This window comes from Scophthalmus maximus, chromosome 6 (genome assembly GCF_022379125.1).
Source record: "Scophthalmus maximus strain ysfricsl-2021 chromosome 6, ASM2237912v1, whole genome shotgun sequence".
NCBI classification, from domain to species: Eukaryota; Metazoa; Chordata; class Actinopteri; order Pleuronectiformes; family Scophthalmidae; genus Scophthalmus; species Scophthalmus maximus.
Genome location: NC_061520.1, coordinates 6,988,066 through 7,009,836, shown reverse-complemented (window position 1 = coordinate 7,009,836; position 21,771 = coordinate 6,988,066). Strand labels below are relative to the sequence as shown.

General features: G+C 44.0%; 1 protein-coding gene across 1 annotated transcript in view; it reads left to right on the top strand.

Moving 5' to 3' along the window:
- The window catches only part of tafa3a (TAFA chemokine like family member 3a), an 87,312-nt gene that overhangs the window by 45,089 nt on the left and 20,452 nt on the right, over positions 1-21,771 (top strand). The window contains exon 2 of the mRNA XM_035632897.2: positions 5,674-5,786. Coding sequence (XP_035488790.1) covers positions 5,675-5,786 — 112 coding nt within the window. The 5' untranslated portion in view covers position 5,674. The remainder of the gene's footprint in view (positions 1-5,673; positions 5,787-21,771) is intronic.

The following is a 21,771-nucleotide window of genomic DNA, read 5'->3' as shown; positions in this document are numbered from 1 at the left end:
TTCTGTGAGTAAACTAGAATTAATAAAGGTGATTCAGATGAGCACAAACATTTTGTCAACCCTGGATTATTGTAATTTGACAGTAGAGAGGTTTTGGTCAGTAAATCAGGCTTGGAAAATGATAGGATTCTTGTTTGCTAGATTTATTATATACAAGGTGAATTATATTCCAATTTGACTTTATGGGCTAATGCAAATATAATAAACAGATTAGCAGTAAAGAATGGATTCATAATATGACCGTCTATAACCTTTCCATCTGAACGTACCTGAACACATTTTCATTGAATTTGTTTCAATTTTTTTGCAAAGAAAAACATAATATACCTTTAGCCTTCCTCGTATAATGCTGCTGTCATATTTACACCCTTACGACATCATGCAATTGAGTGCCAACTGAGCCATATGCTGCAGTGTTAATTGTGCGTTTGATTACATGCGATGCACAAATCCCTGAGAAGTTTTAATTTTGTCAGGTAATCAGTCATGCTGAGCTAAAGCTGTCGGCGACAGGCTGTGTAACGCTCATCTGTCACTCGTGTGATTTTCCCATGGCAGTCAGATGTGAAATGTACAAATGTTGTTTTTTTTTCTTCTTTTTTCCAGTTGTCTGAAGGATCTCTCATTTGTAGAAAAACACACATGGGGGAAATTCCATCACTTTATGGTAATGGCCACTGCCTCAATCCGTTCACCTGGGGATTTATGTAGCATCCATCCCTTCTCATGCTGTCATTACAATCCTTTCGTAAAACATTCATCGCCAGCAGCATCTTTCATTGGCAGTGCGTCTGCCTCCAAGACACTTCTGCAATTCACCTTCATCAGTGTTATGTGGAGATGTGTTTTAAAACAAGGAACAGAAATGTTCGTCAGGTCACCGTCCCTTTGCTAGGACTTGGATTATTTGGATTATTTGACTTGTGTGGCTGGTAAACAGGAGTGGAGAGACAAGTAGACTTAGATTTAGCGGATAGTTATTTGACAGATTGAATGAATCAACAAAGAGATTGTTCTGAGAGTTCCAAGGCTCTGACAGGGAAGATGTTGAATGAGTATCTTGGCAGAGAGGCAGGCAGGTGCAGCAGCATGACTGTGTGGCAGAGGAGGCATGCTGAGCATGGCAAGCTGTGGCTAATAGGTAGGTAGGTGATCGAAAGACAGTTAAAAGACGACAGACCTCAGTGTTTCTACCTCAAAGGTGAACGACAATCCGGCAAAGTGGTTGTACCGTTCCTCATATAGTGCAGGCTCTTTGTGGCCTTGACTAGGACATGCTGCTCAGGTGCATGGGAGCACATGCAGTGCGGCGCAGACACCAGCTGTGTCCCAATTCACCGGGGGTCATCCTTCAGAGGCTAGACTTGAAGACCGATTGCCTCAAAGTGGCACAACTAGGCTCTCCCATTTCGAAGGCGTCTTCGAACACAGCCAACAAATGCGTCCTTCCATTCCTGAGCAATGACGGATCCTTTCTGGGGTGGATCCTTCTGGGTCCAAGCCGTCCCAGGATTCATCAGCTAGCCTGCATAGCCAACAATGCAACAGTAAGAGCAGGTGGTGACAGGCCGGGTGTCGCAAATGGCAGACCAGACCGTCTCGTTTCGGTTTGGCCTTCAATGTCTATTGGGTCTACGAAGGTGTGGCCTAGATCGAGTAGACAGAGTTCTCTGAAGGGTGCTGTCGCTGAATTGGATGACAGCAGCTATTGAATGGGGACAGAAAAAACTGCAGGAAAAAACGCAAGTGGAGAGGATGGAGGAATAACTAATCATTATCACAGTAAAAAAAGTTGTCAGCATTCATTTCACCTGTAAATAATACCTCAGGTTCAGTCGCCAGCAGGTCATCACCGAGTCTCGATGTCAATGTTGTCAGTTTCTCTTTAGCAATCATGATCGCTCCTGTAATTCTGTCAATAGAAAGGTTAGTAGTTTCCCACCACTCCAAAATTATGTCAAACTGTTAAATGTCCACACACTCCTGGTTTTGCTAGATGTCCTACACAGAAATTAGTATGTTTTGACATATTCGTGCACTGACCCATTCAATGTAAAATAGAACATACTGAATGCTCAAGTTGGAAATGGGTTAGAACATTTTTTGACACCAGCCCAAACCTACATCTGAGCAGCACCTGTTTCTTGCGAAGTAGCTCATTGTAGCAATTTTTGCTGGTCATACTTCATTTCTGTTGTTCATGTTGCCGTCAGCCAAGCCTGACGCCTTTAGTTCAAGTAGCCTTCAAGAGGAACTAAATAATTAAAGTAGCTTTGTAAAGTATTTTTCATTTTTGTATACACTGTAGTTCCAGTTGTCTTACCTATGCTCTGACATACACAGTTGAATAGATTGTAGCTAAGTAATAAATTAAATTGATGTTAATCTATGAGAGGTTTCAGAGATAACCAAACTTCATCCAAACGGATGTGTTTTTGTGCCTCTTGCATGTAAAGATCAGACTTTATCTCTGACTTAGTGGGTTTACCCTGATTAGGCCATTTTGTGATGAGCCACCTCCTCTCAGTGTCATATCCATCAGACGGAATCATTTCCTGTTAACCAGCTCCCGCAAGCCACCTGCACACTGCTGGACACATGCTGGAAATTGTAGCATTGGATGCTTAAGTTCATTTAAATCTACTTTAGAATATAACCAGGCATCCTGCTGTCCAAACCAAACATCTATAAACACTCGTCGACTATCTGCTTGACATTTCATTTTCAACATGCACTCAAATTCCAATTATTTCTGGAGTTCAGCTGTCAGAGAGATTTATTAGTTTTCACTCGCTCTTTTTATCAGCAACTGCAAATAAGTGAAGATGAGATAGTGAACAAGGGCCTGAAATGTTTAATGTGGATTTCATATTTCTTTTATACGATAAATGGAAGTGGAGGAAACTAAAGATAATAAACTCAAAGTGAAGCGCAGCTGTTGGGATATGATTCACATTCTAGTCCTTTATTTGTAACACTGCTCTGTGTTTGCTCTGCCATAGTGAGACATCTTTTAAAATCCTCTAACCAGTGCATCTGGTTCCTTGATTGTGTTTATTAAACCAAACTACAGGGACTGCGGGTGAAAATGAGTTCTCTAGCTCTGTGGGTGTTAAATGTAACTGGTCTGTCCCTGATGAACAAACTAGATCAAATCAACCACTTTATGGATGCAGGAGTATGCAGGCCTATGTCTTTTGTGACATAATATTCAGACAAATGCCTGTGGTTAACCAAATGTTGAAGCCAATTTGAGTCCAGGGCCTCTAGACGTCAAAGGGGCCTTATGGTATGTTTTGGCGGCATACACAATTATATTTACATTCACTATCAAATGCATTGTGTTTATCCTTGTAGCCCAATGAATTTAAAACCTAATAATGATAATCTGAAACCTGCAGTGTTTTCATCCATAATTCCTAGTTAGAAATCTTCCAGGCACGGGCATCCCCCATTTTATGGTACAAAAACATGATGAAGCTTCGTGATTGACAGCTGAGACTGACTTGCGATTGGCCCGACCTCGATACCGCACCTCCCCTCCTCTACTAACTACTGCACAGACTTTGGTTCCAAATGACGTATCGCAGATATTTTGGCTGCATTTTTTTTTTTTGTACAGCGGGAGGAAGTGGAGCTGCATCATCCATCTTCATTTACAGTCTGTGGTGTAAATGTAAACCCCCGGGCTGCAAGTCCCTTCATAAATCTGGGGGTGATGTTACAGACACTGTGCCTATGTTTGTCTTCAGTCTGAGCGCTTATAACATTCTGATTGCGTCAGCTGTCTGAGACTGTGCCGAGCGAGAGCCTCCCGTTAAGATCTCACCCTGCTCTGGCTGTCAGTACAAAGGCAGTCGCAGCAAAACATTTCCCTCGCATGTAAGCCTCTGCCAGATAAGCAAGAGTTGATCTTTATGCATGAAACCAAGCATTTTACAAATTTGAGTGGCTGCGCTGGAACGGAGTTCAAAGCGGAGCTGTGATTTCTGACTGCTTTCTCACGAGAGAGGAGGCCAGTTCTGTTGGCAGCAAGATGAGCCGCTGATTGCGGTGCTTGTTCCGCTCTCCACGGGCCTCTCAGATGGCGATGGAGAGAATTACTGAACAACAAGCCTCAGAAAGTACAAGAAGATTACTGAGCACAGCACATTAAGACAGACCACACACACACACACACACACACACAGCATTACTCACCTCCCAGGTAGCCGGATGACAGCAAGTGGGCGAGACGAGACAGGGAGCTTAAACAGACTTCATTTGTTCTGTCTCCAGATCTAAATTGGTATTATAAATTGCAGTATGTTTATAGCTCGTGAAATCATCACCGAATGTGTCTGCAACAATGTAGCCGGATGCCTACACAACAAACACAGTGCATGCCGCGATAATTACACCTGAATGCGGTCCGTTGAATCCGCATGCAGTAAATCACTTGTTTGAGTTATCTTGTTAAAGAAAACCTACAGTATTGTATTGAGAGTATGGTGCAATTATGGTAAAATCACACTAATGTGGCATAGTCCATCCATCGTCTACCGCTTAATCCACACTTCAGGGTCGCGGGGGGGGGGGGCTGGAGCCAATCCCAGTTGACATTGGGCGAGAGGCGGGGTTCACCCTGGACACCCTCCACAGCCTATCGCAGGGCCACATACAGAGACGGACACCCATTCACTCTCACATTCTCCAATGAACCTAACCCCATTCTGCATGTCTTTGGACTGTGGGAGGAAGCCGGAGAACCCGGAGAGAACCCACGCATACACGGGGAGAACACATTTCACATTTCTGCCACACAGAAAGGCCCTGGTTGGTTTGAACCGGGACTCGAACCCAGAACCTTCTTGCTGTGAGGTGAAACCGCTTACCAGTACACCACCGTGCAGCCCTGTGACATAGTCAAATTGGCAAAATGATTTGGTGCTTGAAGCTTAGAAACATAGCTTGAAGTGCAACTACACTGCGGTGAGCTGATCCCCAACACGAGCCCTGACGAGTGCAGTTAATAGAAATAATCATTCTCCAAAATCGCTTACTGCCCCTTTAAGTCGAAATGCAAGTCGCCCTATTGCTACCAATCTCATACCAACCCTCACTTTCCTCTTCTGTTGAGCAGTGAAAGTCTGACAGAGATTAGGCGGAGTGAAGCTAACAGGCCACCATAGCTTTTCCTATCTCTGCCTCGGTTTCCTCAAAGGTCAGCATAGTCGAGACGGCTTGCAATTGTTCAGCTTCACATATTTGCAGATCAGAGTTCAACAAAGTGTCACACCCCACCAAAGAACAGCACAGATTTACTTTGCCCCCACTGACGGCTTCAATTCCACTGAAAGGACTGATTGATGCTGCTGAGTCTCTGCTGATGCGTTTGTAGAAGGCAATTTGTTGCTATGCGCTATATTGGTGCTCTGAAATTTCCTGGCGTTTTGCAGCGGCATTTTGCACACCCTGTTGAATCCCGTTGTGTGTGGCCCTCCGCAGGCTTATCCTTAACACTGACGCGGCGTCCAGCTACAGCTCTGCAGATTCCAGCTGTTCCTGAAATTGACCAACTTGTGATTGCCAGGTCAAAGCGCGGGGGAGCTCGTTGGCGTGAGCCAGCCTCCACATCGAGACTGTTCATGTGATGCAAAAATGGCTGATTTTTCGTCTTCTTCTCTTTTTCAGAATGCGGAAGAGGGACCTACAGAGCATGTGCAGAAGGGCGCTGCTGCTGACCGTCTGTATGGTGTCTCTCTGGGGACAGCTGACCAGTGCATCGTCACACAGAAGCCACATAGGTACAACACTGCATGTTCATCATTGTTTCTTTTCCCCCCACAGGGTTCAATGGCTGAGCATGTTGCTTTCATCCTCAAAGGGATTTTTCATTCCTAAAGTACAGAAGCAGAGGCATCAGGATCAGACAAGTGGCAAACACACCAGCGGGATGGAAATTTCCCGGAACAACAATTCCATTTGGTATAAAAGCAAACGAATGGGCTGCACTTAACATCACATATTCTGGCATCAGTCTTCGCTCTGTGTCTTGCTCTATGGAGTTGACGACACTGTTGAGGAAGACGGCGCATTGCTCATTGATTTGCCTTCTCTTTCTATTTTTCCGCTTGTTGTTGATTTCCCAGGGATTTGAACCAACAACCTCTCGGGCACTCACACATGTCAAGCACTCTGTCTCCTGCTAACTCCTTTTAGATAAAGTGGGATGCAGCACTTGATGCTCCTGAAAAATAGTATTTAACATTTGTTGAACCACAAATAAGTACAACACAACATGAAGATGCATCATAACAAATATGATTAAAGGTAAACTGTATCAGTACGTTTTATCTTGAGCCCGACTGATATATCGGTTAGCTGATATTAGCCTTTCACAGACATATGTGATATTATCGTCCAACTGATTTGAGCCTTTAAATGTGAATTTATGTTTACATTTAATGCAAAATAAATGTGTGTTATAAGTTCTATGTATTTGGTTATATTTGTATTTTCAATTTATAGTCATTTCTGATATAAATAACTATAAATTGATTATATGAAGTTCATGATTAAACTAAATTGTCAAGCCTCAATTACATGTCTTTTGTCATAGAGGATTGATAATGACATTTTAGGAATAATTGACCAATTACAAAAAGAAAAAATACACATATATTTGCCGATGCATTGATATTTGCCGAATATCGATATCGGCATCGACCCCCAAAAATCCATATCGGTCTCTAATTTTATTGTCACGTGGGATGTTGTAGATGGATTACAGTTTCACTGACTGCATCCTGACATACAGTGACTGGTCCATGACATGAATGAATCTGTACAACGCAGGCCAGTCCCATGTGCTGGCCACATTCACCCCACTGGCTTTTGTTGTGGCAGGTGGTTGCCGGAAGTAGAGTCAGAAAAGGTCTGAGATGCAGTTACAACGGGGTCTTAAATCTCAGCAGTGCCATAGATCAGATCCGAATACACTCAGTTCCTTCTCAGTTTTTAGAGCCCTTTTTCATCCATTGGTCTACGTGTCCTGTAATACTGTCCCAGTATTACGCATGTCTTGATACTTGATAAACATGTGGGTGCCAACAACATCTTGAGATTTGGTAATGCAGACACAGAGTAATTACCAGGAACATTTCACAATAGGTCGTGTTGACCTGTAGTCAGCAAGTCAACATCATGATCTTACATATTCCCCCCAATGAGGGTTTATACCCTCACAAACACACACACACACACACACTTCAACAGGTCAACATCATAACCCTACACTTCATTAAGTCTTATCTTTTTTTAAGATACTCATATAATTGAGCTGAGCTTTCTTGCTCTCTCTGCTCACCAGCAAGCTAAAGATACTCTGTGAGGCTTTGTTCTGTGCACATGGAAATTCAACAATTCAGCAGTCATGCAAGTCGAGCATCGCAGAAGTAATACCAGTACATTAAGTGTGTTCAAGCATCCTCGTGTGTGCGTGTGTGCGCGCGTGTGTGCGCGTGCGTGCGCGTGTGTGTGCGTGTGCGTGTGTGTGTGTGTTTGTGAGAGAGTGAGCGGCAGGGAAAAAGAACTTTCAAAGTGATTTCCCTTAATGGAGAGATGGCCCGATCCCTGGGCGTAACGGCAGAAACTGTGACTACACATCGAAATAATGAGCCTTATTCCACTGGAGGACAAACAGCACACAATGGTTAGCTGACAACAACAAAAAAAATACGACCAGCCCCAAAAAAATTTGATAGGGCATCAAACCTCCATGGTCATGGCTAGATAGACTACACGGGGGAGAGGATACACATAACGAGAAACAAAATGGATTATTGCATGTGACTTTCAATGTCAGTCAGAGACGGAAGAAGACAAAGCTGTGGGAGCAGTTAACTTTTTTGCAGCCAAGGTTGAATCCACCCGTGAGGAATTATGTTGTATGTTATATTGTTTAATTGTTACATTTCTTCTAATTAATTAGCCTAGGGACACCACACACACACACACACACACACACACACACACACACACACACACACACACATCACACACATTTCTCAAAACAGTTGGTATACAGAATAAAATGCCTGCTAATTTGCTGCAGTTGAACACTGTGTCCCACATAACAATGTACAAAGAAATCGAGGAGCTGCATTATTTATAAAGATTTGTGAATTATACTGTACAATGTGTACATTATATTATATAATTGGGGCACAGCAAACACCTCTGCTGTGCAATGTGTTTGTCTCAACAACAATATAGATATGTGAGGCTGTGTGTGTGTGTGTGTGTGTGTGTGTGTGTGTGTGTGTGTGTGTGTGTGTGTGTGTGTGTGTGTGTGTGTGTGTGTGTGTGTGTGTGTGTGTGTGTGTTTGTGTGTGTGTGTGTGTGTGTATTTCACACGGCAAATCTGATGACAAAGAGCGGGTTGGTCCATTAATTGCAGGTGCAGCCCCAGCACATTTCCACATGTTGAGGCGTTCTCTTCGCAAGACTCTGAATCCAGATTGCTCCAGATGGTAAGGCCAGTGCCTGCTGTGGTGTTTTAGAAATCGTTGCATTAAATTTACCTCTACATCTCTCCGTACATTCAATGACTCACCTGCACAGTGCTCTGACCTTGAGCTGAGTCCACACAACTACGTTTAAGTTTTAAAACGTTTCCACAAACGCTGTACTCCCCGTTTGGGCACGAAAAACTCCGGGGGGAGTGTCGTTGTGTTGACGGGCAAAAATATGGACTACGGTCATATATTTTTGCCCGGTCACGATCTGACTGTCGGAGGTGAATTCGAAGTGCTGTAAAGACTTACAGCTCCACTTCACCGGCGTTCCAATCGGCGTTTCTCGTCATCAGTATTTTCTGTAACCCAGCAACCGACTGCAGCGTAGATAATCTGCCTCCTGTTTACATCGTCACACACACGCTCGTGCCCAGTGAATGCGAATGGTCATGTTTTTATGTGCTTTCGGGGTGTGTTAGTACGGGGTGGAGATAACTTATACTATGAAGCAAAAATCGCTTTGGTCTTAAAAGGAAAGCAAAGCGGGGTGGATCATGTAGCCTTTAACCCATACAACACATTTGAGTGGGTGCTGTTGTCTGGCATATGTAGTGATTTTGAAAAAGAGCAATCCAGCAATCACATGAGTATGATGTTAATTCCTTTGGCCATGCAAGCACCACATCCTTCTTGGATGGTGTGGTGCATACTATTCCACTGCTCCTCTCATCAATGCCTTTAATATTTACCGAACATGTTTGACAATTGTACCGTAGACTGACGGCAGAGTAGCAAATCCCACTTGTTTGACTGCAAACATGTTGGATAAACCATCTTCAGGCCAACTTCACTATTTGGTTTTGCATTTGTCCCACTCCTGTGGTCCCGTGGGCTTATTCCTGTGATTTATTAGGACACACACAGAGAGAGATAGGGGAGGGGAGGGGAGGGGAGGGGAGGGCCAGCACAACAAGCCTGGCCACATTCTCCCCAGGCTCCACTGACACTGAGGTAATCACGCAGCCGGTCCCTGAGCTACGGAGGTCAAGTCAAGGTGGACCCAATAAACAAACCTCTTTAGCCCCCCTGTTTGTTGAGGTGGGGGCTTCGCCAGAGCAATTGAACCTTTCACCGTAGCCCGACCGGAGCGCGCTGGGCCCGCGGCGTGGCACATAACCCCTGTAATAAGACCATTGCATCCCCTGGAGCACCATCTACATTCATTAGCTAGTCATGAAAGAGTGGAGAGGGAGGGGGAGAGGGGGCGGGAGAGGGGGCGAGCGAGCGCGAGCACGGGAACCGTTTGGCTGTGCAATTTGTTTTGGTACCGTTGATGGGATCTAGACCGATGATGCGACCGGCTCAAATTGGAGCCTCGTTGCTCAGCTATCCGGTCTTATTAAAGGAAAGAAGAAAAAAAACAACACACAGTAATCAAGCTCTCTGCGGTTTGTTGGTCAGTGTGTCCGTGAGGCCAAATGCTGACGTGTGGTAGATGAAAAACACTTTTCCCACGGAGGCTGTGTGATGCAACGTGGCAGCGGCTCCCATCTCCTCCATGTGAAGATGCTCTAAGCTGCGCCATTTACAGGTCGTGATCTCTGTTAGGTTTTTAAATATACGGTATTAGCCACTTGGCTCATGGGTAACTCGTACGCACAGGGTTTAAATCAAGGTCCTGTTCTATATTCACACACACACACACACACACACACACACACTCACACACACAGAAGGGGCCACGCTGCCTTATTAATAAGATGAAACTGTGCAGTGGCTCTCATTTGAATTCAGTGGAATATTTCCATATTTGCTTATGGTAGACTTTCTAAAAACTCTGTGATGCACTCTAATGGCTCATTCTCAAGCATGACTTTCATGCTTTAGGGGATTTTTTTTTTTTTTGTATTCTATGTAAATTGGCTTTACCTTTTTTTTTTTATTTCTCCCCCCTCCAGTGTTTCACATTAGGGATTCTCCGGAGCCCAAATTAATGGCAGAATCCAAAAGAAACTTTTTTTCCTCTCTCCCTACTGTCACAGTCGGGTTAATTTTTAGAAGAGATATTTTAGGATATGGAACAGTACTGTGAAAATTGCAAAAGTAAAATATACTCACGAGATAAATTAGAATTGTTTTTCCCTGTAGCAACCTGGAGGGAAATAAAACGACTGCGAGGATGCGAGGAGTGGGAGTGAGTGAGTTTAGTTGACTTGAGTTGAATTGAGTTGAGTTCACCATTAGTTGGCCGATCGCGTTTTGCGAGTTAGCCCGTTTGCTTGTTCTCAAGAATTAGAGCCCATGAACAGTTTCTACTATCAAACCCCTCGGCAGCCATCTTGGCGTGAACCCCTGTTGTTTCAGGATGACAAGTTCAGACCCATTTAAATAAAAACAACTGAAAAACAGGGATGCAGATTTGCGACAATTTGCGCAGCAGCTCGTCTTCAGCATCTTCCAGTGATAATAATCTTGTCCTCGCCTCGGAGTCAATTTCCCATTTTTCAAGGTAGAGCTGAAGTTTTGCCATTTGAGGTTCTCGGTGGGATGGTTTGAAGGTCTGCTGGATATTATGAATTTCATACCACTTTTCTCCTCATTCACATTTCCTACAGGGCCTCAGAACTGACAAAATGTTGTAAATGAATCCCAGACAAGTCAAAAATACAACCGAAGACATCAATAAATCATTTTGTGGGTTGAATAATTGAAATGGAGAGTGAAGAGACGGCTTCCTTCCATCGTGGTACTTGACGGAGACAAATAGAGACGTGCACTTAACGATGAACATAATGTTATGACAGCAGTATTCAAAATATCCTGGCTATTAATTTCTCCAACGTATACTCACTGCCAACATGGCGTGGGTGATGTGTCCTGTTTGTTACGTCACTGTATGTATGTTTTGATTGAGACCTGTCAAAGAAAAAAATACATACTCACAGACTCTGGCTTCCTGTGCATGTGCATTAGTGTTTCGCCCACTTTCCTCGCGTGCGTGCGTGCGTGCGTGCGTGCGTGCGTGCGTGCGTGTGTGTTCCCAATCGGCCCATAAACTTTGCATTGTGATGATGTACTGTAATGCAAATTAAAAAAATGCTTTTCCATCCACTGGGGATGAAATAATAAATAAATAAAACAAATATAAAAGATTTAAGGATTTAAAGATTCATGAAGAGTAATAATGACCATATTTTGAAAAAAACTGGTCATGTGGTTACATAAGGGAAATGATGGGTGGTGAAAATGAGGAATAGATCAATTATTATGTGGGTGGAAATACAGAGTCGAAAAGATAATTGAACAGTAGCAGAAATTAAACTTTCATTTGATTTGTGGCAAAAAAACAGAAAGTTATTGCGGCTCCCCATTTTTCTACAAAGTGAAATTATTATTTCTAAACTTTAATTAGTACTTATCAGCAAAAAGAAAGGGACCCAAAGTGAGCAATGGATGGACTAGGAAAGCAAGAAGGCATTGATTCCACAGGCTCTGTTCCAAAATTCAGTTAGTGCCTCAATAGCCTATTTATCTGCATAAAGTCAAATGAATAAGCATTCGTCTTTTGGAAAGAATTTGATCTGAATGAATCGGACCCCCACTCTGAGCATTTTCTACCTCGTTATTTCTCATCGGGAAGCTTCAGTGCATGTGTTCTTCCATTTAAGTGGCCCACAAGGAGCCATGGAACGCAATACAATGTCGCATCCGGGTCTCTGTTGTCGCGCGGTAGCGTACATCCGCCGCACAGCAGGACACCGAGGAACCCTTGCCCAGGGATAGCATGACATTATACCAAAACGGCGGCAGGGCAGGTCAACCCCCACCCGGGGGATGTGCAGGGACGCTGGCGCGGAGCGTTCGCGCTGACATTTGGAGAGCAGGCGGACGACGCGTTGGCGGAGGGGAGAGAGAGAGAGAGAGAGAGCACGTGGAGAGGGAGATTGAGATGGAGATGTTGGACTGTTTGAGATGCACCGTGGGGATGACAGGGGTCAGCTCGCCCCCATCTCCCGGTGGCAGCTACTGAGATTAGAAAACCATCAAATGTCCTCTGCTATACACATCTGAATGGCAGCTGCGTGGACGAGCCGCGAGTGGCTGTGTGTGGCCTCGGTTGTGTCCTCTGTGTAAGCGGTGGTGTAGCCGACAGGGGGGAGCAGAGGGATAGTGTGTGTGTCCGTGACGAGGCAATATCAACAAGGTTCACTGTATTCACATGCTGGGAAGAAATTTATCATATGGGTTATTGTCAGAGGGATATAAAAAATAACCTTCCTACATCTAGTACCTTACAGAGTTTATAGAGTAAATTCCAGTTTTATACAAGTTATTTTTTTTCTAACTCTGGAAAAAACTTTTTTTCCATCACTCTTCTACTTTATTGGTTGTGCCTTTGTTTTTTCTCCCTTGTACAATCACAGTTAAGGTATTTCTAACTACTGATAACAATGGAGAAGTAAATTGCAAAATGTGTCCACATTGCTTTAAAAGAAAAGACAAAGGAGAGAAGAGAAACATCAGCAGGAGTTTAAGCGGGTCAAAGTCAAAGTTATGTGAAATAGATAAAGGTTTAACTTTGAGCTAACGTACATACTGTATGCTCCCCTCATTTGCCCTTGATTACAAGTGTGCAGCTCATCTGTGTGTGTGTGTGTGTGTGTGTGTGTGTGTGTGTGTGTGTGTGTGTGTGTGTGTGTGTTAAAAAAGCCATAATCCAAGATCCTGCTGATTATCTTTGTGAACACATTTCTATGACAGAAGGCGCAACTCCCTCTGTGTCTGTACCGCACAACGGTCGGTGCGCATCTGATCAGCGGAAACACCGACTGGGACAATAGCTCAGAGTAAAAAAAGACCTCGCTCCTCTGCGTTGCGTTGCGGCAGATAGGCCCCAGAACTGTGTCGGAATCAGATACGCCGGCCGTCGTCTATCTCCATTCCCTCTCCAATTACTGGCCGCGTGTAAACCCATTATCCCTCGCCGCATTATGACTTACCTCTAGCTATTCTGAAACCCAAAGAAATGAGGAATTTTTTTCCCCCGGATTTTGATAGAATTCGGAGGAGAGCCTGGCGATAATGATTTGAGCTGATGAGCGCAATTAGTGGAGAAGTGCTAACAGCACGGCGGTAATTGGGTCTTACAAACTGAAAGCCTGCCCTTACCCGGCAATTAGTGCAACCTCCTTTAAAGTTAGTCAATTGTATTGCTGTTAATGGTCTATGCTTGGTTGAAGCTCAGCAAGAGGAGGTACAGTTACTTTTTTTAATCACAGGGGTTTTGTTTTTTTCCCTGCGCTCTGTTAAAGTTTTAATGTGTCGAATTTTAAAGGTGATTCATTCAATGGTGATCCGCTGCGCCGCAGACTGTGATGTGTGAGAAGCCGCTCGAGTTACGATCATTAGCTCTGAAATGAATAACGTATTGTAGTTAATGTATCGTAAAGAGGTATGATGTTCGGCTTTCAAACACATCTTTTCTCGCGCGCTGGCGTCGTTGCTGTGATGTCGAACGTTTGATGGTGGGAAGCTTCGCACTCATAACTCTGGCACAGTTTTTAATCACACGAGTTCATGGTTTGGCACACGGTGCCTTCTGCAGGAGAAACTTAAACAACTGACATATGTGTATTATACAGGACGTTGTAGAAGACAGGTGCTAAAAAAAATAGCTCTGATTTGTTTTTTTATATTGTACATGTACACATTTTCTTAAAAAATACATGCAATTAATGCTCTCTCTCTTAAATGACTCGACCGTCAGTAACATCAATGTATATTCTCTTTCCGACATCGTGCTTATTTTGAATTCAAGCGTCCAGATTTTTCCTCTACTCTGTAATATTAACGTTTTTTTTGTTTGTCTCAGAATATGGACATGCTTTCTTAGTTATAACCATCATGTCCTCAAAGAGGAATTGGATGTAAACTGGTCGCCTTAGCAGTTAGTCTGTTAGATTGATTCGGTCTTAACTCACAGACGTGATCTGTACTGCTCCTGTCTTATCAAAAACACATTTGATATTTACAACCTGATGTCCGGACGGTTCATGTTCTGTGGGCGGATTGTAGACTTCAAGGAGCAATGACCTCCTACTCAGTTCATAGTGAATTCAAGCAACAACAAAAAAAACCCACAGCATAAAGTTTGTGAGCATACATAAAACCTTGAAATGCACAGAAAAAATTTTCTTCCGTCAGCTCTTAGCTCCAAAAGGTGAACCTGTGGTCGATCAATCACAAATCAGTCCTCAGAACGTGAAGAGTGTGGATAAACTCACAAAGTTTCTTATGGTGCCTGTAGTCAAGTCAGGTTGAGTCGATAAAGCACACAAATATATGAGTTCATATTTTTCTGAAATCCCACGCGATAATTAATTTTTTGGGGTCATCTCGGGACAGTGCTGTGACACTCACATCATTATCACCCTCTCATTCGATTACGCAAACACAGCTATTAAAACATCCAACAGATATGGAGAAATATTAGTGATAATTAGGAATCATGCCCTTTGAAAACAAGTCCTACATTCACTGTACTTTTATCTATTTTCTGTTCTCCACTAACTCCTGAGGGAAACATCGGGCCCTTTGGCTGCTAGATTATTTTTGCTCTTTGGTGCTGAGCCGTGCACAAGGGGGGGTTTTTAGAGATTCTTTGCTGGAAATAGCTTCCTGCAGATCAGCGTCGGTGAACCAAAGCCGCGAGCTGCAGACCCAAAAACCCAAAACAATGATCTACATGATGCTGTAGTGTTCCGTCGTTCTTTGTCGCTACTGGCAACCTCTTTGACATTGCACGAATTCCTTTGATCCACTGTTATTACAAAAACGCCAATCATAGCCCCCTCATCCATCCATCCGTCCATCCATCATCTATACCGATTATCTTTCGAGGGTCGCTGAAGCCAATCCAATCTGACATTGGGCGACATCAAACAACCACTCGCACTCACATTCACACCTACGGGCAATTGAGAGTCACCAATTAACCTGTTGTACAGGCCGAGGTACCCGGGGGGGGGAACATGCGAAACTCCAAACACAAAGGCGCGGCCGTCTGTCAGCTTCTTCTTCATATGTATTTTATCTTTTAGGGTATATAAATTCGAATGAAAAGAACAATATTCCGCAGCTTGCTCCGAGACCTGTGCCATATTTGTCAGTGAGTCGTGATCGAGTCAAATTCCTCTCTTCTCTCTTTTCTACTTCTGGGAGACGGTTGTCGCAGCTCTGCTGCCGTTAACGCCGCTGAGGGCTTTCCGACAGCTCGACAACTGTCTCCAAACTGGCGGATATTATCATTTCAAGATGTCTCCGAACGTGTCAGTAAAGTTCAGTGTCCTCTCTAAACGCTAATTCCCTGCACTTACTGTTACAGATTTGTGGCCCCCGATCGTAAATTGAACACATTTGCCTTAGCAGCTGTCCCCTGGAACCCCTTTTTCCATGCGGTTTGATAATTTAAATCCTAACAGACATTTATGAGTGCTCATCTGTAGTCGGGCGATGTTGGGGAGGGAGGCGGGGGGGGGGGGGGGGGGGGGGGGGGAACTCGTCTGCCGCTCAGCCTTGGGTATGGCTTCCTCTTTTCTTTTAAAGTAATGCTACACTCTGGCCTGATAGTTATTCACTAGAGGCTCGATACTGACTGAATCAAGTGAAATATAAGCTTCTGAAATGCAGTCTATCAATTGCTTGCCTCCGTCTTCCGGCTGCGCTCCATGACTTCTTTCGCCTTCTGGCTCACATCTTCCCAGCGAATAAAGTGCAGCGCCGAGTGTCCATATCGGACCATAAAAACAGCAGCCGGGGCTCAGCATCAACTTTATGTGAATGGACTGGAGCATAAAATGTAATGGGTGGAACCATTGGAGTTCCAGCGAAATGGCTTTTTTAAAAGGTTTGTCGACATATTTTTCAGCCGGATGGTCTATTAAAAAGAGGAACATATATTGAGCTGTCAGTGGGTGGACAGGTCAGATGCTCCTGTAATGGCGTCCTCAGGCGGCCCGCGATTCAATGGGGGATCAGTGCCGGCGGCTGCCTCGCCACTAATGAGATAATATTGTTTTCTCGGGCGAGGTTTGATTTGGAGCAACTGGTTAAATACACCTCTCAGTTAGCAGCATTGTTAATGTAATTACATGACAGTTTGATTTAGTGGAGAAGGGTCTCTGATCCTCAGCTATGATTAACTTTAATGGAGGCGTCCTTCATATTTTTCAGACTCTCTTGCTTCTTGCTCTACTTTTAACACAGTCTGCCCCCCCAATGAAGATGGATCCGTCCGCGGCTCAGAACATTGTGGCTCTGTCGCCGTTGCGGCAGCGTGCAGTTTAGCTGGGGGACCCCCCCCCCCCCCCATCCACTTTTAGTTGAACCAATCCTCTTGTTTCGCGACACCGTGCCTGTCAGTCAGCTCTGAAGGGCGTCTGTGGAATCGGCCCAAGATGAAAAACACGGGGAACCCAGTTGGTGTGCAGAGATGTCAGCCTTTTAGAGCAGACATGACAACCGCTTGACAGATAACCCCCATGTGTGCATGCCAGATGAGAAACCAGAGACGGGAGCAGGGGGGATCTCGGGTTCCTCTTTTGCCTGCCTCTGTGGAGCAGGACATGCAGAGTTATTCCACTCTCAGGCATGCTCTAATGTTATATACATTATTGTTAAACAAGTGAAACACCAAAACTTACTTCAAAGACGACAAGTCTAATTCATAGATGTGAGAACCTCTGAGCTTCGTTTGAGTTTTTTGCAGCCCCCACGTACAGTTGATACACAACCTCGGAGAGTACGGTTGAGGGGCTGCACGCTGGCGTAGTGGTTAGCACTTTCGCCTCACAGCGAGAAGGTTCTGCGTTCGAGTCCCGGGTCAAACCAACCAGGGCCTTTCTGTGTGGAGTTTGCATGTTCTCCCCGCGTATGCGTGGGTTCTCTACGTCTTCTCCGGCTTCCTCCCACAGTCCAAAGACGTGCAGAATGGGATTAGGTAAATTGAAGACTCTAAATTGACCGTAGGTGTGTCCGTCTCTGTATGTGGCCCTGCGATAGGCTGGTGACCTGTCCAGGGTGTACCCCGCCTTTCGCCCAATGTTAGCTGGGATTGGCTCCAGTTTTTTTCCCCAGTTACGTCATGGCAACTCAAAGCGCTGGGATGAGGCTTTGGAAAGACTTTGACTTCAGTTAAATATTGTATCTGGAAGCAGGAGATGGAACCCATTGATTTTATTTTTTTTCCCAAAATCATGACCTTTTCCTAACACTTCATGTGTAGAATACTTTCTTTCTTCCACAAAATGCACGTTGTGTTTCTCTGAGAGGTGTAACAAACCACTGTCAGGAATTTGTTTTGCTCGTGTATGTTCTTGCGAGCGTGACGAGAGATACGAGCAAGACAGAAACAAAACCCCGTGACCTGCTTCCTCAAACAGCACTCCACGGTGCTATTGTTTATCCCCACCCAAGCATGACATATGATTCCTAGCAGGTGGAACAAGTCGTGTATGCACCGGTGCTGTTAGGGCAACGGTACACCATGAGTCATTTAACGTTGTTGTTTTTTGGTAGATGTATGTTTTAGTTTTTTAAATGGCTATGTAAAAATGACAGAATGGCTTAGCTGTTGTTACAGTCTTTAAATTGTTTCAAATATTCATTTACATTTGCCAGGGATTTTATTAACCACATATTACTCCAGTCATTAAATTAAATCCATGTCATACACAGTTTTTAGTTGATCTCAGTAAAAAGAAAAAGTTCAAAGGAAAATGGTTGCTAGGACACTCAGAGATTAAATGAATCTTCCCTCACTTTATAAAAAATAGAAAATTCCCCAATTCTTTAGGTACACACAGAAAAGACTCATGCTGTATAATACAGCAACTCTAAATGAATTGTCCTCATATGTGCCACGGCAATAAATACATATATGGTTTATTGTTATTATTAAAATAGTCATGACATGACTGGATAAAACATATAACTCTCAATGAGATGACAAGCATATTGCACAAATGAGAGAAAAGTGCAAGAGTCAAATCTGAGTGGTGAACCAGAATTTGACAGTTTGTTTGGCAAATCACGTCACACCCACAAACGAACAAACAAGCCGAGCTGATGTGGATGGCGGTCCACGAATTTGATGGTAAATGAATGTTTGCAGCCTTAAGTTGCTGCCCTTTTTTCCTTCATGGTGGGTATCAGGTCTGAATGTCAACATAGCGATAGATATAAAAACCCTGGGATATCGCCACATAGATCTTGAGACGAACAAAGGGTAGAAAATGAAAATGAGTTGGATCTTGAGCTGATTAAATATACATGTACACTCTTAAAGTCAGACTGACATGACGTGACAAAATGAGAAAAAGGACTATAATGGTTGTACGATGTGTCTGAACACACAGTATCTTATTACATTTTTTGGCGACTGTCTTCAGAATGAGTAATCGTGTCAAGGACATCACTTTCCTTTGCAGGGGGGCTTTGGGTCGGTGCATGTCTTGTTCTGCCCCTCTGCCGCCGCCGCCGCCGCTGCTGCCGCTGTCCCTGGATTTAATAAGGCTGTATGATTCCTTGAGGGACTCCAATTGGTCAGTCAGTGGTGGGCTCTAACGTGCTGGCAGCCAGATGAATGGCGCTGACTGGAACTTCATCTAAACCACTTGAGTGTACACTCTGGGACCGCGAGAGCCCGCTCGTCTGTTTCTGTATTCCCTGTCCGTGAAGCCCGTACGCAGTGAGTGAGAGATTAAAAACAAGGAAGGAAAATTCTACTCTTTCTCCTTGGACCCGCGCCTAAGAGGGTAAAGACCGATGAGATAGCAGTTCGGTGATTCATAGTCTCCCCGGTGCTGCTCCGATGTTGTATAATCTCAATGGTTCTGGTTGGCTTGGATTCTTGCTCAGTACTGAAACCACTGAATGTAAAACTGCAAAAACTCCCTTAGCGGCAAATTCCATTATCATATGTTTTACCCAACACGTCTTTTGCTCCAAGCGACTCTCGTATACATTTGAGTAAACAGGGACCAGGTAAAGAACAATACTGATATAAATCACAAGTCTCCTTCAGCTGTCCAAACAACAAATCCACGGTGAATATACTCTTTGTCATTCCAAAATGATCCTTCTGATCTGGCAGGGCAGCATTATTTTTGTTATATTTTTGTATATGCTGTTACAAATAATGCAAATGATCAAAAATGATTAGTCTCTCCGCCGCATGTATGGTTGAGGTTTAAGTTTCATACTGTCCAATTGACAAAAGTAGATTCCGGCGTCAGCTAACGATTATTTTCATAATCGATTAACCTAAAAAATTGTGAAATATGTTGATCGTGTTTCCCAAAACCCCAAGATGATGTTGTGTTTTGTCCACAAACCAAAGATATTCAGTTTATTGTCATAGAGGAGCAAAGAAATCAGAAAATATTTACATTGAAGAAGCTGAAATCAGAGAATTTCCTTAAAAACTACTTGAACCCATTAATCGATTATCAAAATGGTTGGCAATTAATTTAATAATCGATGACAAGGCGATTAATGGATTAACTGTTGCAGCTCTAACGTAGATGCAGTTGGACTCTTTTTAGTTCTGTTTTGGTCTCCGCCAACTCCTGAGGGAAATACGTGACTCCCTAGTCGCTAAACTTGTCCCAGGCTAAGCTGCCTGCTGCACCTGGAATCAACACTGATTAAAGATGCACGGGTGAATCCCAAAATGTAAACATGAAAAGTTACTCACTCCGTAGAGCAGGATGAGAATCCTCCGAGGGCTCGTCAGAATACCAGCGTCTCCTGTCACATCACACACTGTAACTTCCCTCATTGTTGTTGTGTGTAAATATTGATTATCAGAGCTTTCTTTTGTTAGTGTCAATTCTTTTTTTTTGCAAGATTCGAGAGTAATGATTGAGATTGCAGGATTTTAGGGCAACACCCAGGTTGATGAATACAAATTCCCCTTTAGAGTTAACTTCTGTCTGCTTCTGTCTCTCTCAGACAAAGGATTATTTCTGGGGTCTTGCTGCGTCCTGATTGTCAGCTCAGCAGGTTTACAGCTGGAGTTGAAATGAGTCAGGCTTTTCTGAATACGGTAATCCAATTAAACGCCGCTCCCGTGAGACTTCTCTTCATGTTTCTCACCAGGAAAAGTAATGAATGTTTCATAAACCAATAGCTCCCTGTGTCTCCGGTGTGTGTGTGTGTGTGTGTGTGTGTGTGTGTGTGTGTGTGTGTGCTGCCACATTAAAAGATGTTTTTATCTTCTTTTATGTGGCCATTTGAATTGTTTTGCACCAGAATCTCTTTTGAATACCCCACTCACATTTCCTTTGAATGAGTGTTGTGTCTGCGTGAAAGTTGGCTGCTGTGATCTTTAAAGTCACGTGCTCATGTTCCACCTGGAAAAAAAAAGTGTGCTGCAGTTGGTTTTTGCGGAGGCTTTCCGAGTCGTCAAAATGGGTTTTTCGGTATCCGGAGAAATTGGAATCGTTACTAATTCATCGGGTGTCTCCATTGAAGGGCCTGAAAAACCTCTGTTTTTATGGATGTTGCTCTTCCTGCAGTCTGGGCCTGTGGCCAGGACGGGACTCTGTTTCCACTGTTTTGATCTGCATCTGCATTTCATGACTGAAAAAGGCCGACTGGCAGCACGACTGGTGCACGAGCTCAGACTGAAACGGGGAAAAAGGGCAACACGCACGCACGCACGCACACACACACACACACACACACACACACACACACACACTGTGTAGTTTGCTCTCTGTCTCTGTGAGAGCCGACAGAGGCCCGACTTGTTGCTTCATGCCTCAGTGGATAAAGAAGTTGGTTTCCCGTCGGGCCGACGCGCCTGCTCCCGTCAAACAAAGCGGTGGAGAAGTAACATTTGATTTGACGTTAATTCGACTGAACATCTTTAGGCAACTCAATTCGAACCCCGGCGTGATCGGCCCGCGCGTCGAGTGTTTCTGCTTGTTTGATCTCTGCACTCCCCGCCCTCCTCCTGTAAGTGACTGGTAGTCGTCAGCGTCCGGGTTATTAAAACATTTGAGCTGTAATGTGCTTCTATAATTATGTTCAATCAAGGCTCCCGGAGCGGGAGCGAGGACGTGCACGTCCACAGCTGCATCGTTGTATAACCGTAATCTGTGACTCATTGATCCCTCTGTTCTTCAGCATCATGTCGACCATGGAGCCGCCATGTCCGGATATTTCCGTGGCTGAAGTTATGTAACAGGTCATTGACTTTTAAGACTTT